The sequence below is a fragment of the Tilletiopsis washingtonensis genome (genome assembly GCF_003144115.1).
Source record: "Tilletiopsis washingtonensis strain MCA 4186 unplaced genomic scaffold FA09scaffold_27, whole genome shotgun sequence".
Lineage (NCBI taxonomy): Eukaryota > Fungi > Basidiomycota > Exobasidiomycetes > Entylomatales > Tilletiopsis > Tilletiopsis washingtonensis.
In genome coordinates, this window is record NW_020312024.1 from 225,308 (window position 1) to 248,200 (window position 22,893).

General features: G+C 65.9%; 5 protein-coding genes across 5 annotated transcripts; 1 reads left to right on the forward strand and 4 right to left on the reverse strand.

The window, feature by feature from the left end:
• Nucleotides 1-1,257: 1,257 nt before the first annotated feature.
• On the reverse strand, nucleotides 1,258-7,443 carry FA09DRAFT_335573 (hypothetical protein; the record flags this gene model as incomplete). The annotated part of the gene is made up of 5 exons (XM_025743775.1): nucleotides 1,258-2,206; nucleotides 2,262-5,129; nucleotides 5,192-6,689; nucleotides 6,753-7,354; nucleotides 7,421-7,443. 5 exons carry the CDS (start codon nucleotides 7,441-7,443, stop codon nucleotides 1,258-1,260), a joined length of 5,940 nt encoding a protein of 1,979 aa, XP_025595074.1.
• Nucleotides 7,444-8,637: 1,194 nt separating this feature from the next.
• On the reverse strand, nucleotides 8,638-11,642 carry FA09DRAFT_341765 (STT3 subunit of Oligosaccharyl transferase; the record flags this gene model as incomplete). Its single annotated transcript, XM_025744494.1, has 8 exons — nucleotides 8,638-8,799; nucleotides 8,861-9,301; nucleotides 9,363-10,366; nucleotides 10,496-10,843; nucleotides 10,981-11,218; nucleotides 11,283-11,356; nucleotides 11,419-11,431; nucleotides 11,490-11,642. 8 exons carry the CDS (start codon nucleotides 11,640-11,642, stop codon nucleotides 8,638-8,640), a joined length of 2,433 nt encoding a protein of 810 aa, XP_025595075.1.
• A 751-nt stretch (nucleotides 11,643-12,393) lies between these two features.
• FA09DRAFT_313196 (hypothetical protein) lies at nucleotides 12,394-15,154 on the forward strand. Its single transcript, XM_025740721.1, has 7 exons — nucleotides 12,394-12,920; nucleotides 13,170-13,267; nucleotides 13,403-13,553; nucleotides 13,634-13,987; nucleotides 14,050-14,214; nucleotides 14,398-14,837; nucleotides 14,920-15,154. The coding sequence occupies exons 1-7, from the start codon at nucleotides 12,836-12,838 to the stop codon at nucleotides 15,046-15,048; spliced, it is 1,422 nt and encodes a 473-aa protein (XP_025595076.1). The 5' UTR covers nucleotides 12,394-12,835; the 3' UTR covers nucleotides 15,049-15,154.
• A 234-nt stretch (nucleotides 15,155-15,388) lies between these two features.
• Nucleotides 15,389-19,408, reverse strand: FA09DRAFT_332703 (thiamine diphosphate-binding protein). The gene is made up of 20 exons (XM_025743569.1): nucleotides 19,326-19,408; nucleotides 18,912-19,260; nucleotides 18,483-18,849; nucleotides 18,369-18,415; nucleotides 18,254-18,306; nucleotides 18,135-18,187; nucleotides 17,916-18,072; nucleotides 17,766-17,859; nucleotides 17,448-17,711; nucleotides 17,298-17,384; nucleotides 17,152-17,237; nucleotides 16,920-17,094; nucleotides 16,843-16,860; nucleotides 16,758-16,781; nucleotides 16,608-16,694; nucleotides 16,519-16,551; nucleotides 16,394-16,461; nucleotides 16,235-16,334; nucleotides 15,872-16,180; nucleotides 15,389-15,788 (listed from the first exon to the last, which is right to left on the reverse strand). Exons 2-20 carry the CDS (start codon nucleotides 19,131-19,133, stop codon nucleotides 15,642-15,644), a joined length of 2,391 nt encoding a protein of 796 aa, XP_025595077.1. The 5' UTR covers nucleotides 19,134-19,260; nucleotides 19,326-19,408; the 3' UTR covers nucleotides 15,389-15,641.
• Nucleotides 19,409-20,164: 756 nt separating this feature from the next.
• Nucleotides 20,165-22,847, reverse strand: FA09DRAFT_313201 (hypothetical protein). The gene is made up of 6 exons (XM_025740722.1): nucleotides 22,612-22,847; nucleotides 21,733-22,538; nucleotides 21,032-21,664; nucleotides 20,665-20,943; nucleotides 20,364-20,594; nucleotides 20,165-20,265 (listed from the first exon to the last, which is right to left on the reverse strand). Exons 1-6 carry the CDS (start codon nucleotides 22,829-22,831, stop codon nucleotides 20,215-20,217), a joined length of 2,220 nt encoding a protein of 739 aa, XP_025595078.1. The 5' UTR covers nucleotides 22,832-22,847; the 3' UTR covers nucleotides 20,165-20,214.
• Between the last annotated feature and the right edge of the window lie 46 nt (nucleotides 22,848-22,893).

The window sequence follows — 22,893 nt, forward strand, 5'->3', positions numbered from 1 at the left end:
TCCCCGATGGAGGGATCCGGTGCCACTGCACGGGACGGTCGTGCTCCGCGAGGGCTGCTCCTGCCGACGCCTCGTTTCCTGCCCTGCCTGCGTAGGCCCTCGCCATCGCGCAAGCGCTCACATGCAGGCCGCGTCACAGCACCTGCGCACGCCGCTGACACGTTGCTCCAGTCTGGATTTCCATTTGGCGCTCATGCGTCAAAGCAAGCAAAGTGGCCGAGCGAGCCCGACGGAGGGGCCAGCGGACCTCAATGTCCTGCGCCCTGCGCGCATCGGCCCGCGTGCCGGCGTAAGGCAAGCGAAGCGAGCCGGCGAAACACGACGGCAGCGCTGCGAGCGGCGGCCAAGCTCGCCGGCGCAAGAGGCACCAGGAGCGACACAAGCAAGAGGAGGACGCTGCAGCTGTCGGCGCTGCCGCCGTCCGTTGTACCGTGCGCCGTGCGCCGTGCTGCGCGCTTGCGGAGGCTTCTCGGCTGCGAGCAGGCGAGTGCTTCGCGCTTGTGCTGGCCGTGCGGCTGCGCTGCCGACACAAGGGGCAAACGGCGGCGCAAGCGTGGCGCGTCGCCGCCGACGGCGAGCGATCCGTTGTTCTGGGCGAGCATCAGCGCCGCAACCTCTGGCTCGACGCCGTCGGGAGCGTCAAGGGAGGCAGATTTGATCCGGCCGCCTGCTGCTGCATCGTCTTGTTTGCCTCGGCTACCTGTCGTCTCGGCCGCAACGTCTGCGCGAGAGCCACCGACTCTGCGAGCCGAGCCCATCACGCGCATGGCTGCTTCCCTTGCGCTCGGCACCGCGCTCGCCTCCTGCGCAAGCTCCGATGCCACCGGGCATGCGCACCTCTCCCTCATGCCCTCGTCTTCTCTCCGCTCGAGCCGCTGCACAGCCATCGGCATCGACGAGGGTCGAGTGTGGGAATGCGCGCACGACGCGCGCCAATCGGCGCTCCTGACCCTCCTGCTCGGGGCGTGGAAGCCGAGCTGCGGCACCCGACGCCTCGCATGAGGCGGACACGGCGGCGGAGTCGGCACATCTTCGCGCCTAGCGCCGCCCCTTGCGAAGGCGTCTGCATCGCCCGCAGAATAGCAAGCCGGCGTTCGGCCACCTCGGCTCGCCGTAGCGGCAGCACTCACTGCCCCCACGACAGAGCGAGTCAGCAGCGGAGGGTATGCGTGTGATTAAGATAGAAATGGGCGAGTCGGAAGGAGAGCGGACATGCCGGTACGTGCGCGCGTGGATGGGCCAGCTCGCCCGACCTTTTCACCGCCGCACGACGGCGAGCACAAGATCCCAGCGGCCGGCAATGGCGCCCTTGATCTCGATGAGGCGACGCAGCTCTCGCCACGCCACGCTGTTCGACGTCAGCGCGCCGCCATGCTGGCCGTCGAGCATGCGGCGAATCTCCAGCGCGGCCGCCTCGCCCGTCGCATCGCTGCCGCCCTGCGGCGACGTGAGGATGAAGTCGGCGGGCGAGAGGAGCGCGCGTACGAGGCTGCCAAGCAGGAACGCAATGAGCACCGCAAGCACCAGCGTGGCGAAGCTGAACTGCTTGGCGAGCAGCGACCGCACAGCCGCAGACGCAGTCGTGTTGGCGTTGCTCGAGAGCGCAGACATCGAGCCGGGAATGCTGCCGAGAGCAGCAGCCGTGGCGCTGGCTGCATCGGCGCCCAGCGAGGCGGCAGAGGAGCCAGTGCCCGCTCCGGCCGCCGCCTTCTTGCTGTCTGAGCCCTCGGCGGCGTCGCCCGTCGACGTCGACACGCTGCCACCGCGCTTCGAGAGAATGCCACCGCTCGCGTTTGTCGTCGTCACGGCCGTCGAGGCACCGAGCCGCGAGAGAGGGTACGCGTTGAGGATGCCCATCAGCTGTGCGCTCGTGGACGTCTGCTCCGGCACCTGCACAGACAGGGGTGAGCGAAGCACTGGCTGGCGGTGCAGCACCGCACCACGCACCTTCGGCTTCGCCGCGCTCTTGCTTGTGTGGGCGGTGGGCGTAGGCGGGCCATTCTTGGCGTCGAGAGCTTCCTGGTGCTGGTCCGCCCCGACGTCCGAGGCAGCCGTGGCAATCGATGCCTTGCGCTGCTCCGGGTCTGCCTTGAGCGAGAGCGTGGCAGCAACAGCGCGCTTCAGCTGCGCAGGGAGCCGGTCGTCCGAGGACGGCGAGGCCGGCGTGGCCGACGTGGGTGTCTTGTCCTTCCGCATGGCCGGAACACTGTGAGGCGACGAATGTCAGAGTCCGTCACTCCAACGGGCAAGACCACACTCACCGTTCCAGCTGAGCATACTTGACCTCGCGCTCGCTCTCGCGCTGCAGCATGGCCGACGTCTGATTCACGTGCACGACCTCGAGACGCTGGCCGTCGCAGTGTGCCGGCACTTGCTGCGAGTCGATGTCTTCAGCGTTGGGCGCGGATGCCGCTTCGCTGCCAACCTGCGGCGAGTTCGGCAGCGATGCCTCGGCGCCGTGTGGCCGGATGCGCACGCGCAGCAGCGCACCTCGCCGCCGCAAGTCATGGTACCACTGCGGCGCCTCGGTCGGCGCGCTGCCGCTGAGGAAGCCGCGATGGCCCTCGAGGAAGGAGGCAGTGGGGAGAGCAATGCGAACGAGATGACGCCGGGGCCGCGCTGAGGGGTCGAGTGTGGCGGCGAGCACGGCGGAAGGCGGCAGGTCGTAGCTCATCACGAGATGCGGCAGGTCCTTGGTGCCCTCACGTGCGCCCTCGAGGGACAGCAGCGCACGCGATGCGTCGGAAGCGGCGGATGCGGCGGGTGCAGCGTCCTTCTTGTCGCCGTCTTGCGATTGACCGTCTTGAGGACCCTTGTCTTTCTCGCTCTGGGGCGGCACCGGCGGCGTGTCGTGACCGAACTCTGACGTGACGACGATCTCGTAGCCCTTGGCGTAGTGGCGTAGCTCGACCTCAATGTCGATCAGCGTGACGTCGCGCGGCTTTCGCGTCTCTGCGCGGACAGCCGACGGGCGGACTGTACGCAGCACGGATGCCGTGGGTGTGACGAAGGAGCCGGTGCTGCGAATTGAGCTGACGCTCGTGGCGCGCGAGATGCCCGTGCTTGCCGCCGCCGTCAGCGTATCGCCAAAGGCCGGCATCGTAGACAGGGCCGTCTGTGCCGCGCCCTTGGTTGTCGATGCATTCGAGATGGCAGGCTGGCGCGAGGACGGAAAGGGAATGCCGCCTGCAGCAGCACTCTCGGAAGCTTCGGCGGCAGGCTTGCGGCGCTCGTGCTCCGCATCGACCTTGACGAGCACGTCCAGCACGCGGTCGCTCGGCGTGAAGGCGCTCGAGAGCAGCGTGCAGTTGCGTGCGCCTCGGTGGTCGTCGTAGTCCCACACCAGGCCGGTGTCTTCGTCTCTGCCGTCGCCCAGCACACGCATGCAGCCCGGCGGCACACGCACAGCGGGAATGGCGCCGCGCGTCTTGATGTACTCCTCCACGGCGATGATGCTGCGCGGCAGATTGGCGTTCCAGAGCGTGTTGACTGCCAGCGGCAGGCTGCCGGCGTAGTCGATGGCCACGACGTGCGTGCAGCGTGTCGAAGGGATAGGGTAGTTGAGCGTCGAGCTGTACGGGTCCAGCGTTTCGAGAATCCAGCCGTCGATGAGCACGCGGCCCATGGGCAGTGCTCCCGGGTTGAGCTTGCTCATGGGGAACGTGGCGTGGCGCTCGGGGAACGAGGCCGAGGCGTGGAAGTACACTGCGGGGCTGAGGCCCGACGATGCAGCGACGTCCGAGCTCGTGCCGTCGGCCGCTGCGGGCGTCGAGCGAGCCGTGATGCTGGCGAGCGTAAAGGCGCGCCCCCGAAAGGGAAACGCGCCTTTTGTCGTGAGGAAGCCAGTGACGGCGCCGTTGCCGAAGCTCTCGAGCTGCGTGGCCGTCTCGATGCGGTCGTCCCACTGCTTGCGGCAGCTGAGCGTCGAGACGGCATTGCAGATGTCTTCGGCCGTGAGGCCCTCAACGACCTTGTCGCCGCGCTGCACCACGATGGTGCTCGAGATCGACTGCATCTGCTTGCGCCGCACGTAGAGCCCGCCGCGCGTCGCCACCAGTCCCCAGCCGGCTGGCGTGCCGGCAGGATCCGGGCTGCGCTCGGCGTGGATGCGCCGCAGGAGGAAGAGCACGTCGAGGGCGCACGTCATTGGCTGGCGCGGCCGCTCGTCGGAGAAGAAGTCGTTGGCGCTGGGCGTCGAGCCTTCAGGCCGCTCAGCACGCGCCGTCACGCCGTCGCCGGCCTCGAGCGGCGGAGGCGAGCCCACACGTGCGAGGAGCCCGCCGGCCGACGAGGCGTCGGCGCTGGACGCGGCAGAAGAGCCGTCCGGCTTGAGCGTTGCACGCGTGGTGGCCAGATCGAGCGGAATACGTCGTGGCTTCGTGCGCTTGCGGTCGCGCAGCATGGCCGCCTCTCCCTCCTTGAGCTCGTCGACGTCGACCTTGAGGCGCGCGCCATTGACGAGCACGACGCCCTTCTCCTTGGTCGAGACCATCTTGCGCACCGTGACGCGCGCCACATCGTCCTCGAGGCTAGCAGGCACGTGCTCGATGGTGAGCCAGAGGCCGCTGCCACCTTGGCTGAGCTTGTGCCGCCGCAGACAGCTGACATTGATGGGCGGAGGGTCGACGACGAGATCCAGCGAGTTCGACCACGTCTCGACATCGCAGCGCAGCTCGCACTCGACGTTGTTCGAGTAGCTCAGACTGCTGGTCTCGCTGCCAGAGGGCGCCGATGTCGGATTCAGCTCGTACTCCAGCCGGTAGACTGCCTTCTCGCTGTCGTAGCGCGCGACCTTTGTGCGCGCTCCGAGTAGGCGAGTGGCGATTGGCGGACCTCCGCTCTTGATGGCAAAGTCGCCAACGCCTGCCACGGCAGCCGTCATGAGTGCCGGGATGGCGCTCTTGCTGGTCCAGCCGCCCGGATCGCTCTGCTCGATGAGCGTAATGTGCACCGTTGTGGGACTGAGCGCCTCGACGCTCCAGCCGCGCAGATCGACCTTGGTGCGGATCGTGCCGGCTGCAGGCGCGGGAATCGTGGGAAAGAATGCCCGGTCGTCCGTCGAGAAGGAGAAGACGTGCACCGAGGCGGGCGACTTGTACGACGTCTCAACAGTCACTGCGTCTCGCGCACTGAGTCAGGCAGTCCTGTCAGCACATCCTGCCACAGGTGCGCATGCGAATGCAACACTCACCTGACTGGCCACGCAGCGCGAGTCTTCGTCCACCACAGCCGGCTAGCATCGCCCGCGTCCTCGAGGAGCTGAGCGTCCTCAATCGACTTGTCCCAGTGCATCTGAGCGCCGGGCGTCGAGATGGTGCTGAAGAGGTCCCACACGCCGACACCCACGAACGTGGCCTCCGCACGATAGACGACAAGCGTAGGATCGATGCTGTCGAGCTGCGTGACAGTGACGCCTCGGCTGTCGCTGATCTGCTTCCACTTCGCCTCGGGCTCCTGCAGCAGCGAGGTGAAGTAGATGTAGTTGCGGCGCACTAGCGATGCCAACGCCGCAGACCTGTCCGGCGGAGGTCGTTGCGCGCTGCCGCTCTGCGCGCCGAGCTGAGGCGTAGAGGAGCGCTGTTGTTGCGCGTCGCTGGCGTCGCGCAACGACGTGGCGCTGGCGCGCGAGCTGACGGAACGGATGCTGACGCCCGAGATGGAGGCGGCGTCGTCCAGCAGCACGGCCGGCGAGCTCGGCACGCCGAGAAGCGTCGATATGGGCGGCCGAGGCTCCAGACCAGCCTCGACCTCCTCAATGCCAAACGGCTCGTCGTTGAGCCGCAGTCGCACCTCAGAGCTGGCCGCAATGCGCTGCGCCGAGACCTGCACGCGCACACTCTCGTCTGAGCCCGTCAGCTTGCTGTGCTTGAGACGCAGGATGACCTGGCTGGACGAGGTGCCGGAGTTGGCGTTGGTGCGGCGGAAGGCGGTCGCAGCCCAGTCGGACGAAGAGCCGGGCGCCAGAGCGAGCGCCTTGACGTCCACGCGCACGTCCCAGCCTTCCTCTGCCGGCAGGCTCCACTCGGCGCTCGTGAGCAGTGCGCGACGCGATCGCAGACGATCGAGGCGCTCCGGGTCCTTCTCTGCCTCTTCTTGCGCGTGCTGTGCCTCGTCGTCCTCCGGCAAGACTTGGTATGCCGTGACGAGCGTGTCGCGCGACGGGTCGAAGGCACGCGTGAGCACCTCGATGGCAGTCCCGTAGTCGTTGAGGTGCGGGATGCGCGAGGCCGACGTGCGCACGTGGTCCACCAGCGACGAGAGGAGCGTCGGGAGCTGTCCGCCCAGGCCACCAGCGGGCATGCCGAGCCATGCGCCTCGCAGGTCCCACGACCAGAAGAGCGTGATGCGCAGCGTCTGCCGATCGCTCGACGCAGAACTCGCAATGCTGCGAGCGGGATCCGACGTCGAGAGAGAGCTTCCCGCGTCGCCGGAGAGCTGCACGCACCACGCGAAGAGATTCACGTGGGATCGCACGTACGGCGGTGCCGGCCGCAGGTAAGCCGGCGCGTCAGGCGAGCGAGGCAGCGAGGTAGAGATGTCGAGCAGCGTGCTGTCGTCGCTGAGCATCTGCGAGATTGTGATGGCATCGCGCGGACTGGCGGGCCAGCCGAGCTTGAAGTTCGTCTTGCTGATGCGCGTGTGCGGCTCGAGCAGCTCGATGAGCTCTGCGTCTTCCACCATGCGGTCCCCTGCATCGCGCCGCACTCATCTCAGCAATTACGCCCACGGCAGTAAGCACAAGCGGCACTCACAGCTGGACCGACACTCTGGATTCGCCAACGACCCCTTGAACACGTCCAGATCCGGCGTGCCATCGAAGTGCACCTCTGCCGTCGCACGGAAGATGTCTGCACTACTGGGCATGCCCAGCGCCTTGCCTCCCGATCGCCGGTGCACCACCACGGACGTCGGATCGAGCGCATGCAGCACGAATGGACCGCTGCTCTGCGTCTGCGTCTGCGCCTGTGGCTGCGCTTGAGACTGCGCAGAAGAGGAGAGCGCCATGCTGCTGCTTGCCGTGGACATGTCTACGCGAGGAGGCGCTGGAAAGCCAGAGTCATAGGAGACGCTCGCAGGAAAGCCAGGGATGCTACCTCTCTTTGGCGTTGCCGAGCGGCGTGCCAACGAGCCAGGTGCGGGGCTGGGCACCTTGCGTACGCTGCCGCTGCTCGGACCAGCGATGACTGAGCCAGGCGCAGCCAGCGTGCTGCCTGACGAGGCGCCGAGCGTGCCGGCGCCGCCGGGTGCTGGCAACACGGGCCGCCAGCTCTTGGATGTCGCTTGCGCATGCGAACAGAGCGTGCGGAACGTCGAGAGCGAGGCTTGCAGCGCGGACGACCACTGCGCCTTGGAGCTGCGCAAGACACGGAGTCTGTGAGCCAGGAGTGCAACTGCGGTGCACACGGGCGCTGCAACTCACTTTGCCAGCGTGGGGCCGTCCATGGCGAACGAGAAGGCGCTGGGAGCAGCAGATCGATGCCCGCAGCGAGAAAGCCAACGTCAGAATGCCGAGCCAGCACAGAGCGAGCTGTGCAGCGGCCGCAGCGACGAAGCGAATGTCGCAGCTGGGCGGTGCGGCGCAGAGGCGTGCGAGTGCGCGCAGTGCCCGCGAGAGAGGCGCAGTTCCGTTGAGCTGGCGCAGGTGTGGAGGCGCAGCAGGGCGCAGAGTGTCGGGCGAGGTGCGCGGCGGCGGCGGCAGAGTGCACGCCCGACGCACAAGCGGCAGACCTGGAGACGAAGAGAGAAGCGGCGCGCGCAGAGGTGCCGCGGCTCGGTGCTGCGAGCGAGGGGATGGTGGAGAGGGAGAAGGACGGCGCCGGCGTCGGCGTTGGGGCGCCGTGTGATGTGCGCGGCCGTCGGAGCGCGGAGCTCGTTTGGCCCGTGCAGCGTGCCGCGGCACGGCAAGCTCCCCCACAGACACCGCACGTGGCACCTCACTAGACTCTGCATGACGAGCACAGGCAGGCTCGCGCAGCCTCTTGCCCTCTCTCGTCGCAGCAGGCACCGTCGAGCCAGGGATCGAGCCGTCGAATTGCCAACACGGACGCAGTGGACTGCGGTTCGGCTGGCACTCTACTGCCCCGCACTCCAAGTCAGTCAGGCGCGCCTCAGGGGCACAGCAGATCGCACAGCAGATCGTTCAGGGTGCAGAGGAAGAGCTCCTCCTGCTCGCCAGCACGGCTCGTGAGACAACAGGGCGAGTGCAGAGCGAGCTGCGCACAACACCCGCGCGGGGCCGAAGCCGGAAGCAAGCGTGCTGCTGAAAGCTGTGTGCCTCAATACAAGACTCATCACCTCACCATCTCTCGCCACCACACAGACAAGGCCACACGCAGCGCCGCACTGCTGCAGCCCACGCACGACACAGGCTGCGTGAGGCATTGGGAGACTAGGGAGATCCAGAGAAGAGGCACAGACTCAATCTCTCCCCCTGCCCGACGCTGCACCTCGAGAGGCACAGCAGAGGACTCGGCCGCGAATGATGTGGGAGGCATCAGAGGCGAGACGATGGGGGGATGATGGGGAGACATTGGCAGATGCGCAAGCGTCACAGCTCTGCGGCGAAGGGGCATTCTATTCTCGCGCTCCCTCTCTTGAGCTTTGGCAGCGCTTGGCCATGCTGCGCGTGCTTCTCTCTTACGTCGAGGCTCGTCGTGTCTTTCTGCCCTTTGGGCCTCCCGCACCCGTCGCCGCCGTGCCAGCAGCAGGCCGCTTGCGCCGCTTGCCGCTGTCAAAGGCGTTGGCCGAGGGCAGATCGCGGCCTAATGGGTCTTCCGGCTTGACTTGGTAGATGCGCACCTGCGGGAGGAGAGACGTGAGCTGAGGCACAGGCAATGAGGGACCGCGAGGCGCGACTCACGATCCAGTTGGAGCTGGTAAACGCCTCGTCGAGCACATCGAGCGTCGGGCCCGTCGTGGCGGCGGCCGTGCCGCGCACGCGGTCCATGCCGGGCCGGCCGCCGTAGAGCTCGTTGAAGCGGTAGTAGCTCATCTTGTACATGAGGCTCTCGCGCATCGTCTTTGACGCCTCGTCGTCAATCTTGAACTGGCCGTTGGCGGTGAAGAAGTCGGCCTCCTTGATCTCGTCGGGCCAGATGCCCTGCGAGATGCGGATCATCCACAGGAACTTGTTGATGTCGTCGCCCGAGTAGCCGAGCAGGCCGCCGAAGATGATGAGGATGTAGTCGACGTCGTGCTGGCGCAGGATGGGCAGCGCCTTGTCCTCCGGCGACGACATGGCCTTGCCGACGGTGGCAATGTGCGTGTTGTTCCACGTGTTGTTGTCGACGAGCGTGGGGCGCTGAGAAGCGAAGGATGCCAGGTCAGCAGCGCGGACGATGCGCGACACCCGGGCTACTCACGTCTGCCATGCCCGAGATCTGGTAGCCATAGTCCCACCACGACATGACCTTCGCGTCGCTCTTCGTGTTCTGTCTCAGCCAGTAGTACGCCTCGCGGAAGTCGTCGATGATGTGCTGCGAGCCGTCGGGGTTGCGGCTCGAGAGGACGACCGAGGGGCTCGAGTATGCCGTCGACGTCACGAACGTGCAGTGCAGCACAAAGATGAGCAGCAAGACGAGCGTGTAGACGCTGACGAGCGCGCGCGTGTCGAGCCCGTACACGCCGCGAGACTCGCGCCCGGTCTTGAAGGCTTGCACCTTGGAGGGCGCAGCGTCCGGCGTCTGGATGTCGCCGAGTGCAGCGTTTGCAGCTTGCTGTTGCGCCGTCGGTGCGGCACCGTGCTGCGTCGGCGGCGGCACCGCGGCGCCCTTGGTCTTCTTGCCGCCGCTGGCTGCCGGTCCGCGAGCTGCGATCTTGCCGGCGTCGCCGATCGCGGCTGCCGAGAGCGCCTCTGCCTGTTCCTCGGCGCTGTCCGGCTCTTGCGGGTCGAGGTACGTGTCGAGCAGCGTCGAGATGGCCACTGCCGCACTCACGCACACGACGGGCGTGAGCGTGAGCATGAGGCGCACCATGACGCCCGCGAAGTAGGAAGCCATGACGGCGTAGAGAATGACGAACACGTGCTCGTCGCGCAGCTCGCGGAAGAGCAGGTAGACGCCGGCGGGGAAGAGGAAGATGAGCATCTCGAGGTCGAAGAAGAACGCAGGCCACGCGGGCGGCTGGTGCTCGGAGACGGAGGCAATGATGGGAATGTGCTTCTTGGCGTAGCCCGTGTCCCAGAGCGAATAGAAGCGTCCAGTCCAGGGCGCAACGTAGCCGGCATAGGTGAGCGCCACGAGGCCGGAAAACGCAATGCCAAAGATCGTCACGACGAAGCCAAAGAGGAACACCTTGAACTGCCGAGACGGAATGTGCGAGCGCACGAGCTCGGCAAAGGCGACGAGCTGCAGCAGGCCAAAGACGCCTGGGGGAGAGGGCGTGTGAGCAAGGCGAGCGGCGATGAGAGGAGCAGGTCGGGCCCGCGACGCCATCTCTTCTACGCTCTGTACCCCCCTGCGCCACGATGTCATCCTCCTAGTGTGCTTCGACTCACCGAGCGCTGCCATGTGCTCGCTAGAGCGCATCGGCTGGAACCCCACGAACGGCACCTGCATACTCGCCAGCGTTCCGACCGCGTACCAGCTGCTGTACGCCACGTATGCGCGGTTCGAGTAGCGTCCCATGCACAGCAGGGCAAAGACGTGCAGCGGGATGAGGTTCGTGATGAACACGTAGCCTCCCCATGCGGCGACCATGTAGAAGTAGAAGAGCGCACAGACGGTGCCCCACAGGGCCGAGCCGTCCTTGAGCGCCTTGATCCAGAGGTAGAAGGTGATCATGAGCAGGAAGATCGCAATCGCCTCGTTGTCGTACGAGCCGGCGACGGAACGAGAGATGTAGCCTGAGAAAGGGAACGAGGTGTCAGCTGCGTGCCTCTGGCAGTGTCCAGCTCGGCGCTGCACAGCGACATGACACGCTCAGCAGCGACATGAACGCCCTGCGATGTCCAGCACCAGCCATATAGCAGCCCGCACTCACCAGGCGCGATGCCGATGAACGCAGCCGCCAGCAGTCCCGCGGCATCATCCTTCATCGTCGCCGTAAACATGTACGTGGCCCACGCCGTCAGGCCCGAGAAGCCCGGCGCGAGGAGCACGCAGATGTTGCGAATGTCGACGGGCAGATTGATGGCCTTGAGGAAGTTGTGGATCGCGCCCGACGTGGCCATGAGGCCCGGGTAGAGAGTGCCACCGGCGGCGCGGCCGAGAGGGTACCACTGCGTGAACAGGCCGCCGGGTCAGCAGAGGGAGGGGCAGCGGGTGAGTGAGAGGCACACGCACAGCAGTGGGGTCGAACCAGTTCCAGAAACGGTAGTAGCCATCGCTGGTGAGCACCTTTGTGGCGCGGAAGTTGACTGCGAAGCAAGCCGGATCAGTGTCGGCGCGTGTGCGCGCACCTCTCTCGCAGCAGACGTACACCACGGATCAAACTGCCGTACGCGCTTCCTGTCAGCCGCTTCGCGCTTTGCATGTGGCGCAGCGACGCACCTCGTGGATGATGCTCTCATGCCGAATGACGGCGAACAGGCGGCTGGAGATGGCACTGCCGGCAATGGTGAGGATGATGACGATGCGCAGCAGCGACACGATGTTCGCCGTCGTCTCGGTCGAGAGCAGCGGCAGACGGTACGCCAGACCCATGCTGGGCCACACGTAGGGAGTGTGCGGAGAGGGCGAGGGGACGGCGTGGTGGTGAGCGGGGCGCGAGCGTGAGGGTGAGGTCCGACCTTCCAGGGTGGCTCGACCGCGCCCCCGTGGCACGTGACGCGGCCGTGGGCGGACCTCGAACTATCTCTCTGGCGGCCGCGCAGCGCCAGCGCATCAACGGCATGCGCGCCTCCGCAGCGCCTCGCTCATGCCGCTCTTGCGCTGCATTCGGCAGCAGCAAGAAGATGCAGATGGGAGCTGCGCATCTGCAGACGGGCGCAGGACAGGAAGAACAAAAGGAGCAGCGATCAAGACAAAAGTGAGGCTGCCAGTGTGCGAAAAGGCGCTGTGGGAGCCAAGAGGCCGCGGCTGCGTGAGGACGCGCGAGTCAGAGTGTGCCCATCGCGCCTTGTCCTGCATGCCATGCCGTGCCCTTGGGCGTGGTCTCCCCATGGACAAAGCCAGGCGTGAGCGTCTGGTCTGGGCTGTGAGCGGTACGCAGCCATGCAACGGCGCAGCGCCGTCGCGAGCCAGACCAGCGCCGAGAGCACGCCAGCGGGCGGCGCGGCATGCGCGCGCGGCACGGCGTGCTGGCTGATGCGCGGCGGCACGCGGGCGCAAAGTCGAGTCTGGCGGCGGCAGCGGCGGCGGCGCGGCGCGCGGTAGAGCATCACGCCGCCTGCGCGCGCGCGCCTGCCGCATGAGGACAGCGGCAGCTCGTCGGCGAGGCTTGCGGCCACTCCACCACTCCACCACTCCACAGCCCCTCACGCTCCGCCGCCCTCGCACCGTCGCCGCAGCGTCACACGCGCCTCTCCTCGCCTGCGCGTCTACGCTTCCAGTGCAGCAGCTCGACACTCGGCCCACGCCCCACAGCTGCGCGTGCGTCTCGCGGTGCGCCCAGCCTCGTCTCATCGCACCTCCTCCACCTGCGCGAGCAGCCGCGTCTTGTGCGAGTCGAGCCGCCCCGTCTCTTCTCCTCGAGCAGCCCAGCAGACGCCTCTCTCTCTCGCAGCACGCGCCTGTTCACAGCGCTTGCGCCTCTGTTCCATCGGCGTCTGCGCTCCCTCCTGCAGCCGCCGTCTTCTGCTCGTGCGCCACTGCTGCCGACGACACTCCCGGCGTCTTGCGCAGCCCCTCCTCTCTCTCCACACCGAGACGCGCGCGTCTGCTAGAGCGTAGAGACCATGGAGCGAGACGGCGACGCATCCGGCGGCTGGCGCTTCGCGCAGTGCTTCGGCGACAAGGGCGAGGTGGAGGACATTACGGAGGGTGAGTCTGGCTGAGCTGCGGCGTGTCGCGCTACGGCACGACGGTTTGTCGCAAAACGAGCTGCACCTGCTGCGTGTGCAGGACGAGGCTTCCTGTACCTGCGCTACAGGCTCCGCGTCCACTGCGTCTCTACGCCGCTCCGAGACTAAGGGCAGGCGCACGTCTCTCGTTGCGGCTGCGTCGCCAGCGGCGCAGCGCTCCCACTGCGCCTGTCGTGCGCAGACTGACACCGTACTCGCTTCCTCACAGCCGATATCATCTCGACGGTCGAGTTCGACCATACGGGCGACTATCTTGCCACGGGCGACAAGGGCGGTCGTGTGGTGTTGTTCGAGCGGAATGAGTCTGTGAGTTGTCGTCATCGCATGAGCGCGCATCGCAGCAGCGTAGCAGCGCAGCGCTTGCTGGCGATGGACGAGCGCGTGCGTGGGGCACTTTCGCTGAGACTTGCGTCTGCCTCTGCTTGTCTTTGCCGTGCGCAGAAGAAGGGCTGCGAGTACAAGTTCCACACCGAGTTCCAGTCGCACGAGCCCGAGTTTGACTACCTCAAGTCGCTCGAGATCGAGGAGAAGATCAACAAGATCCGCTGGTGTCGGCGACAGAATGCCGCGCATTTCCTGCTCTCCACAAATGGTGCGTCGAAAGCAGAGCGAACGCAGGCGAGAGCGATGCCAGGCACGTGCATGCGCTGACGCGAGGTGGACGCTACTCAGACAAGACGATCAAGCTGTGGAAGGTGTTTGAGAAGTCATTGAAGGTGGTGGCAGAGAACAATCTCTCGGGCGAAGCGTACCGAGGCGCGACTGCGCCGACGCAGTCGACGTCGAACCTGCATCCCTCGCTCGTGCCACCGCCAGTGCCTCTTGTCGGCTCCGGCACGTCGTTGCGCATGCCTACGCTCACGCATCACGACACCATCGTCGCGGCGGTGCCGCGCAAGATCTACGCCAACGCCCATGCGTACCACATCAACTCGATCAGCGTCAACTCGGACGGCGAGACGTACATCTCTGCCGACGACCTGCGCATCAACCTCTGGAACCTGAACATCAGCGACCAAAGTTTCAGTGCGTGTGCCCTCCGCGACGCCTCACCGCGCTGCATGGCTGACCTCGTACCCTCTCCGCAGACATCGTCGACATCAAGCCCGTCAACATGGAGGAGCTGACAGAAGTCATCACGGCTGCCGAGTTCCACCCCATCCACTGCAACCAGTTCGTCTACTCAAGCTCAAAGGGCACGATCAAGCTGGCGGACATGCGCGACTCGGCCCTGTGCGACCAGCATGCCAAACGTGAGTGCGCGCCGCGAGAGGGGAGGGCAAGAGCGAGAGGGGAGGGCAAGAGGCGCGACAGGCGGATCGGCGGCGGAGAGAGGGCCGGATGCTGCTGCTGCGAGCATGGGGGATGAGTGCACTGCTCTCTCCAGCGTGAAGACGAGCTCCCGTGGTATGCAGCAGCTGACTCTGCGCCCACAGACTTTGAGGAGGAGGAGGATCCGTCGAACAAGTCGTTCTTCAGCGAGATCATCAGCTCCATCTCGGACGTCAAGTTCAGCCGGGACGGGCGATACATTCTCTCGCGCGACTACCTGACGCTCAAGCTGTGGGACGTCAACATGGAGAACAAGCCCGTCAAGACGATTCCGATCCACGACCATCTGCGCTCCAAGCTGTGCGATCTGTACGAGAACGACTGCATCTTTGACAAGTTTGAGGCTCTCTGGGGGCCCGACGGCAACAAGGTGCTCACCGGCTCGTACAACAACTACTTCCACATCTTCGACAAGGACGACGACTCGGACGTCGTGCTGCAGGCCGACAAGAGCGCGTTCAAGGCAAAGAAGCTCGCCGGCGCAAAGAAGAAGGGCGCCAACGCCGCGGCGGGCGCCGTGGGGCAGATCAACGTGGACAACGTGGTGCGTTGACTGTCTGACGGCACTGACGAGGGACTCGGCGGGCGAGGCACATGCTGACCACCCCCTTGCCCCGCTCTTGCAGGACTTCAACAAGAAGATCCTCCACTCGAGCTTCCACCCGAGAGAAAACACAATTGCCATCGCAGCGACGAACAACGTGCGTAGCAGGCTGGCCCTTGCTCACTCTCACTCCGCGCCGGCACCGCGCTGACATCCAGGTTGCTGCATCTCCCGCAGCTCTTCATCTTCTCCGCGAACAACGCATCGACGGCGTGAAGCGTGTCCTGCTTTGTCGCGTGCGCGCAGTCCCGTCGGCCTTTCTCCTTTTTCCCCTCTCTCTCTCGCTGTAACAACCCCGCTCTTCCTCTCTCGTCCCCCCTTCACCCACGCCAGGCACTGCTGCGTCTATCCCACCCCAAGCCTTTTTCCCTCCTCCCTCGGCCTCCGACTACTCGGACGAGCTTACGACCTCTTTTCACATCGCTCCCTCCTCGGTGCCGTCGTCTCTCGGTTCCCCCCTTTTGCGGTCCCTTCCTCACACGCGCGCCCTTTCTCCCTCTCTTTACTCCTTCATTTCTCCACCACCCGCGCACGGCTCTGCGGGCCTTTCGAAGCCGAGCGGTGCGTAGACGGATGCGGTGCGGGAGCGGGCCACGAAGCAAGAGCAGCAGAGAAAGGGAAGGGGAGGGAGAGAGACACAACTACTAAGAAGCCTAGACCTTACAATGAGCAGCCTCCACGTACTTTGCCGCCACGGAGCGTGAGCCAACAGCAAGGGGGTGGGAGTCGTCACTGGGTGCGCCGTCACATGTGCGCGAAGGCCTGCGAGAAGAGCTCGGCCGTGCTGCGCTTGATGCCCCAGGCAGGCACGGCGAGCGGCGGCGGACCGGCGTAGCGCACCTCTGCTGTGCCTGAGCCGCCAAGCTTCGCCAGAGTGGAGCGGATGCGAGGCTGCGAGACAGGAAGGGATGGGGATCAGCCACTGCCGGGGGGGGGGGGGGCGAGAATGGCGATCATATGCGTCGTGCACTCACCTCGACAAACGAGTAAGCTCCCTGGTTCTGCGGCTCCTCCTGCGCCCAGACAAAGGACGTCTGCGGCGACACGAGCGGCGAGAGGGCGCGCTGCAACGCCTGGAAGGGAAAGGGACTGAGTTCCTCGAGGCGCACCAGCGCCACGCGGGCGGCCAGCTCGCGCTTCTGGCGCTCGTCGCGCAGCGCATAGTAGTGCTTGCCGGCGCAGAGAATGATACGCTCGACTGGACTGGCTGAGGAGGAGGCATCGACGAGCACGGAGCGGAAAGAGGTGCCCGGCGCCATCTCCTCGAGCGCTGATGCGGCGTACTGCGTCCCGCGCGTCAGCACACGGCTCAAGAGCATAGCGGAGCCCGGACTTACGGGAGCGCGAAGCAGGCCCTTGGGAGCGGCCACGACCAGAGGCTTGCGGTAGTTGCGCAGCATCTGCCGGCGCAGGAGGTGAAAGTACTGCGCTGGCGTGCTGTGCGAGTCTCTCCGGGGTGAGCCGTCGTCAATCCCTGCCGCCGGGACCGCACTCACGTCGGGTATACGACGGGCATGCTCGAGGAGACGAAGCTGGGGGCGGCGTCAAAGGGATCGTCCGACAGCTGCAGTGAACGCGGTGAGTCAACGAGGGTCTAGGGCGCGCGACCCACTCGACTGACCTGGAGGAAGCGCTCGATGCGTGCGCTCGAGTGCTGGACGCGGAAGTTTCAGCGGCTGGCCTTGCCCTGCGGCGCCTCGCAGCACCCACCTCTGGCCCGGCGCCGTCCATGCCGTGAGGCAGGAGCATCACCAGCGCAGATTGACGGCCCCACTTGGCCTCTGCCGAGGAGACGAGCTGCGCGGCACACGAGTAAGAGGACGTGTGCTTCCAGGTTGAAGGCGCATCGGACACACTCACCGTGTCGATGGTCACTTGCGCGCCCTGCGCAGAAGAGCGTCAGCGCTGAGCGTCATCGCTGCTCCCCATCGAGACCGAGACGCACGTTGAAGAAATCGCCGAACTACGTGCGCAGAAACGTCAGTGATGCGACACCTGAACGCATTCGCAAAGAGCACCCACCTGAGCCTCCCACAGCGACAGCAGCCTCGGCCTAGCCCAGCTCTGTCCCGCCTCGAATGCCAGCACCGAGAGCTCCGAGAGCGGCGAGTTTGCCAGCTCCAGTGTGCCTTGCAGGGGCGGCTCGTTGAGGGGGACCGTGGTCGCCTCGGTCTGCTGATCCACGAGCATTGCGTGCCTGCGTGCAGATGTGAATGCTGTGGCGCACTAGAGGGAGAGACCGAGGAGGACGTACCGCTGAGAGAAGGTGCCTCGTCCGACGTCCTGCCCGCTGATACGCACGTCGTAGCCTTCGGCCAGCAAGCTAGCCCATGCAAGGGCCTGTGGCACGACTCGATTAGCGGTCGTATTCACGGATGCCACAGGCGTCAAGCATCTCACCTCGGCGGTGGCCCAATTGACACCCTCGCCACTCTGCAGCGACGTCCTGCGCTGTTTTACGTGACGCTCCAGTGTGGAATGCAGAGCCTGTCCTCGCGCAAGTCAGCAAAAACCAGTGTTCGCAAGCTGGCGCATGCACGAGCCACCCACGAAGCCATCCGGCAGCTTGACGCTTCTCTCGCCCAGTTCTCTCAGCTTCTCGAGCGCCACTCCCGTCTCTGGATCATGCACTGCAGCCGGACTATGAGGCCATACGATCGTCTCTTTCTTCCACGCCGAGCTCTCCCACGGCTGTGGCGTCTGCTCTCGCGTTGGTGGAGGGTCGGCTTGCATCGCTTCCAGCGCAGTCGAGAGGGCAGAACGATGTGCCTGGCGCACCGAGAGCGCCTCTCCTGCGCCGAGAACACCCTTGCGCTATACAGAGAAGATCAGTCGCTGCCTAGACCATGGAAATGCTGCACAGCTCACCTCCAATGCCGCCTCGTACGCCTCCGGCACAGAGCGACGCTTGCGGATGTCTCGGTACATCTTCGGCTGCGTGAATGCCGGCTCATCAAGCTCGCTGGAGGAGCTGTATTCAGCTGCTTGCTCCCGAGCCGCCACGCTGGAGGGACTCACTTGTGTCCCCACCGCCGATACACGATCAGATCCACGACGACGTCTCTGCGCCAGCGTGCACGATACTCAAACGCAGCGCGTGCGGCGCGCGCACATGCGTCGGGTGCGTCGCCGTTGACGTGGATGATGGGTGCGCCGATCATCTTGGCGATGTCGGCTGTGCATGACTCGCGCATCAGCAGAAGCAGCCGAGAGAAGGAACTCGGAGGGAAGACGTACAGGCGTAGAGAGACGAGCGGCCGGCTGAAGAGGCGGTGGTGTAGCCGATGTTGCTGGGCCGCCCATGGCGTAAGCCATCAAGGCGGGATCAACAGGCAGCACACCGAGCGGGCACTCACTTGTTGACAATCAGGTGAATCGTACCGCCGTTGGCGTAGTCTGGCAGCTCAGACTAGCAGAGGCATCGTCAGCTGTCCGGCTTACATGCACGAGAAGCCAGGGCATCGCGCTCACCAAGCCGAACGTCTCGCTGACAACGCCTTGACCGGCGAATGCGGCGTCTGCAAGGGGGGCGAAAGCAAGCGCCCGTCAGCTCCCAGCTTGCACACGACGCGGCGCACATCTCACCGCCGTGCAGAGCAATGTTCAGTGCTTCTGCTCCTTGTGCCCTGGCATATCCGGCCGCAAGCGGAGCAATGGCCTCCAAGTGGCTCGGATTCGGGAGCATTTCAATGCTAGTCGCTCCGTGCCGCGTCACCTGTGCGAGGTGCGAAAGCACGTCAAACGTCATGCCCTCTTCGCCTGCGGGAGCTTGCCCTGCCATGGCGCGGAAGAGCTCGCTGTGAGGAAAGCCGAAGATGGGAGACGCGAGGAGGGAGAGTCGTCCTCGATGCGGCGAGGAGAGGATGATGGAGGGGATCGAAGAGGCCAGTGAAGAGCGCAACATTTGGTCGACAATCACCAGCATGGACTCGGCTCCTTCAGCGCCGTAGCGCTTGGTGCGGGCACGCTCAGCGTTGCCACGGGGGCGCCTTGCATCTTCGCTGAGCGACTCACCTTGACGCTAGGGAACTTCTTTGCCAGGAAGCGATCCAGTTCCTCTGAGCCCGTGACGAGGGCATGCGAGCGTCTCGACTCCTCCTTCGACGCCTCCTTCACTCCTTCACGTTCGAGGTAGTCGCACCACCAATTACGCTGCGCCTTGCTGTGCTGGTGGAAGAACTCCCAGCCAATGTCGCCGATGTACACGCGGCGCAGATGCTCGACGATGTCCGCCATGCTTGAGCCTGCCTCGCGCCCGTCGGGAAAGGAGAGAATGCCGCGCACATCGTATGTGCTGGTGGGATGGAGGCCGTAGCGCAAGGGATCGAGCGCCGCGACGGCGTCCTCTCGCTGCATCAGGCCCCTGGGAGGAAGGCAGAAGGCATGAGCGTGTCGGCGTGCCGTGCGCCAATCGCGCGCCTGCCTCACAAAGGATCGATGTTCGCCGCCCGATGTCTGGCGTCGAGAGAGAGAGGCAGGGCATCAGTCTGGCGTCGCACTACTGGCCCTTGCGCGCTGCAGCGCCAGGCCGGCACCTGGAACACACCCGTGGCGCCGCACGTTGTCGCAGTAGCGCAGCAGCGGGGCGGAGGCGTTGCGGTTGCGCAGGTGCGCCGCGGGGTAGTCGCTGATCTGCACCGGCGGCGGGCGAGCTGCGAAGCGAGCAGAGGCGGCGCTCGAGGCTGAGGCGGCAGAGAAGCAGGCACACGCAGAGCTCGAGACGCGGCGCGGGGCAGACAGGGCCAGGGCAGAGGCGCGCAGGCCGGCGCCCTGGACGCGCGCGAGGCGGGCGAGACGCATGCTTGCAATGCTCTGGCAGGTGGTGGTGGTGGTGACGAGGCAAGCGTGCTGCCCCGCGCTGCCACTGCACCTGATGCAAATGGACGCCCAAGCTGCGGCCAGATAGCGAGAGCACAGCGCGCCCCTGGTGCCGGTGGGTCCGCAACGCGTACCGCAAGATGCAGCCTCGGCGCCCCGTGCGCCGTGCGCGTCGGGCGGCTGCCGCGGCTTCCGGCCCGCCGGCTGCCCCTGCACCCCGCACTCGCCTCGCGAGCTCCTATCGCTGCCTCGGCCGGAGCACCCTTCCCCGCACGCCCACCGCAGCGCAGCCACAGCCACAGCACAGGCAGGGCGAAGACCTCGCCAACTTCTGCAGCTGCTCACACCTCGCACGCTCCGCTGCAGCTCAGCTTGGCCGCCCTGCCTCGCCGCGCCGCGCTGCGAGGCGAAGCATCTGCCCTTGCCGCCCCTGACGAGCAGCATCCATGCAGAGGAGAGAGCAGGTGGCATTGCATCGCGTACTGCCAGCTGCAATGCCTCACACCTCGCCTTCCTCCTTCTCGCTGTCCTCTTCCTCGTGGCGCGCTCTCTGCGGGGGTCGGGACGGAGGGGGAGGGGAAGTATTCAGCGTCAGCGCCATGCGCGCACATGCCGTCTCGCAGACGCAACAGTCCTGCCTCGACTCACCTTGCGCGCACTCTCCTCTCCCTCCGTAGGTCTCTCTCTCCTTCTCTCCTCCTCCTCACGGCGTCCCGAGGCCGGCCGCGCGTCACGCGCGTCGCGGCTCGAGCGCGCATGCTTGCTGCTGCGATGGCGAGACTTGTCTTCCTCTTCGTCGGCCGCCGCATCTCTGCGCTTGCGAGATGAGGAGGAGAGGTGGGGACTGCCTTCTTTGGCTCTGCGCTCCTCATTCTTCTCCTACGAGGCAGAGATGGCAGGTGATGAGCGGCGGCGCACGGAGAGCAAAGGTAGCGTTTGAGACACTCACCTTCTGACGTCTGACGAAGCGCTCCCACGCGCTCTTTCTCGACTCGTCAACCTTGTCCTCCTCAATGTCCAGTCTCTGCATCTCGCTCCACTCCTTGAGCTCCAGCGCCGCCAGCTTGGGCCGCCACTCCTCCCACGGGCGCTCGAGGGCCGCATCGTCCTCGACCGGCAGCGCCGAGACTTTGCGCAGCGCATAGCGCAGATCCTCGGTCAGGTGGCGCAGGCGACGCTCCGCACGCCGGCGCTGTTCGGCCTGGGCACGCACGGCGCGCTCGACGAGCTGGGCAAGCGAGGCGCGTGCGTGCTGTCAGTGCACTGCCGGGCCCGCGGAGAAAGAAGAGGAGGGCCGCTCAACAGCCGGCACTCACCTCGTCAAACACGAGCCGCAGCTCCTTCTCGTCTTTGAGCACCTCTGCGCCTTCGCCGTCCTGCTCGCTTGCCTTCTTCAGGCGCAGCTTGAAGTCCTCAAACTCCGTCTTCTCGTCGATGTGTGCCGCCTCAGTCCCCGCGCTCTCGAGCAGGCGCTCGACGTGCTTCGTGCGCGCATGCAGCCTGCTCTCGAGCTCATCCACGACATCGAAATACAGATCGAGCGGCGAGCTGCCCGGCTGAGCTGCGAGCTCGGCAAAGTCGGCGTCGTGCTTGACGAGCTTGTAGATTGTCGGCCAGGGCGTGCGCGCCGTCAAGGTGCCATCTGCGACGAGCTCTTGCAGGCGCTGCTTGTACTGCTCCCTCCTGCGTCTCTCATCGCGTCTGCGCTTCTTGAGTGCCGCAGCCGCCTCGGTCTCCTTCTCCTTCTCCAGCGCCCGCATGTGCTCGTCAAACACAATGATCATGTCCGCCGCGTCCATCGTCGACAGATGGGCATCGGTGGCCCACTCGTCGGACTCGAGCACGGTGCGCTGGGCGTCTTTCCAGCGCGTAAAGACGTCGGCTTCGAAAGTGAGGAGCAGAGACATGAGCATGTCCATGTTGCGATGACGAAGCTCGCGTTGAGCCGCCTGGGAATCATGAGCCGTCATCAATGCCTGCCGCACTGTGACGTTTGCTGGGGCGCGCATCCACTCACAGTCTCCTTCTCCTTCCACTCCTTCTTGACCGTCTCCCACAGCTCGCGCGCCTTTTCCTCTCCCACCTCTCTGAGCTGCTTCCACTTTGGCTCGTTTGCGAGGATCTGGTTCGTCGCCTCGATGGAGAAGAAGGGCTTGAGCTGCTTCATGTTCTCCAGCAGCTCGCGCACTCCCGGCTCGAGCTCCTTGACCTGCGCCTCTCTGCGCTCATTCTCCTCGCGCTGCAGTTCGGCGACGTACTTTGCAAAGGCCGCCTTGCGCTCGCTCATGCTCTTGAGTGCCTTGTACAGCGGCTCGGTGATGATCTCTCGCATGGCGCTCTCCCACGTCCACGATGCATCGATGCCCTTGCCCTTGAGCAGCGACACAAATGCCGCCTCGCCGCCTCCCGGCCCGCCGAATGCGCCGGGCGCAAACGGCGCGCTGGAGGCGGGGCCGACGGGAACGACGCGTTGGGGAAGCGAGGCTGGCAGCGGTGCAGAGGGCACGGGCGCAGCTGCGTCGACGGCGGGACGAGCAGGCAGGCTGGCAGAAGCAGGCGAGCCGGCCAGCCCGCCGTTGGGCGAGCCTGCGGCGGGAGCGGCGAAGCCGGGAGGCGGGCCGGAGTAGACGGGCCGAGCGGCGCCGCCGGGACTGCTGTGCCCAGCAGCGACTTGCGCCGGAGAGGCGGCCGCGGCTGTTGCGGGAGTGACGCCGCCGGAGAGCGGAGTGCCCGCGGCGGGCGATGCGGCAGCAGCAGCAGCAGCAGCGGCAGGCGTGGCAGCCGCCGCTGCTGCCGGCTCATCGGGCATCGTGTCGAAGATGTCTGCGGTGCCCTCGCGCCATCAGCATCGCGGCAGCAGGCCGTCGGGCAAGCATGCAGCCGTGCCACCACTCACCCTGCAGCTCCTTGGGCACCTTCCACGTCGTCTCCTTGGTCTCGGCATGCACGTAGTAGCGGCGCTCGCCCGCCGCATACTCCTTCCACGGCGTCGCGGCCATGGCGCGCTCGCGCGGCGTGCGCAGCTCGTCGGGCTTGTCCCACACGCTGCGCTTCTCCTGCGTGTGGTACCAGTACTTGCGCCCGGCGGCGTTGGTGTGCTCTGTCCACACGGCCATGGCGGATGAGGGTGGGGGGGGGGGGATGTGGAGAGGAGCGAGGGGCGAGTCGACGAGGCCGA

What these genes read in the sequence shown, in the direction of transcription:
- FA09DRAFT_313196 (XM_025740721.1), top strand. Translation starts at nt 12,836, where the DNA reads ATGGAGCGAGACGGCGACGCATCCGGCGGCTGGCGCTTCGCGCAGTGC. An exon ending in GTGCGACCAGCATGCCAAAC is followed by an intron (nt 14,215 to 14,397) that starts GTGAGTGCGCGC and finishes CTGCGCCCACAG; the next exon opens with ACTTTGAGGAGGAGGAGGAT. An exon ending in AGATCAACGTGGACAACGTG is followed by an intron (nt 14,838 to 14,919) that starts GTGCGTTGACTG and finishes CCGCTCTTGCAG; the next exon opens with GACTTCAACAAGAAGATCCT.
- FA09DRAFT_332703 (XM_025743569.1), bottom strand. Translation starts at nt 19,133, where the DNA reads ATGGCGGACATCGTCGAGCATCTGCGCCGCGTGTACATCGGCGACATT. An exon ending in TATCGGCGGTGGGGACACAA is followed by an intron (nt 17,860 to 17,915) that starts GTGAGTCCCTCC and finishes CAGCTCCTCCAG; the next exon opens with CGAGCTTGATGAGCCGGCAT. An exon ending in CGTACGAGGCGGCATTGGAG is followed by an intron (nt 17,712 to 17,765) that starts GTGAGCTGTGCA and finishes TTCTCTGTATAG; the next exon opens with CGCAAGGGTGTTCTCGGCGC.
- FA09DRAFT_313201 (XM_025740722.1), bottom strand. Translation starts at nt 22,831, where the DNA reads ATGGCCGTGTGGACAGAGCACACCAACGCCGCCGGGCGCAAGTACTGG. An exon ending in AGTGGAAGGAGAAGGAGACT is followed by an intron (nt 21,665 to 21,732) that starts GTGAGTGGATGC and finishes CATGATTCCCAG; the next exon opens with GCGGCTCAACGCGAGCTTCG. An exon ending in GAGAGGAGAGTGCGCGCAAG is followed by an intron (nt 20,266 to 20,363) that starts GTGAGTCGAGGC and finishes CGACCCCCGCAG; the next exon opens with AGAGCGCGCCACGAGGAAGA.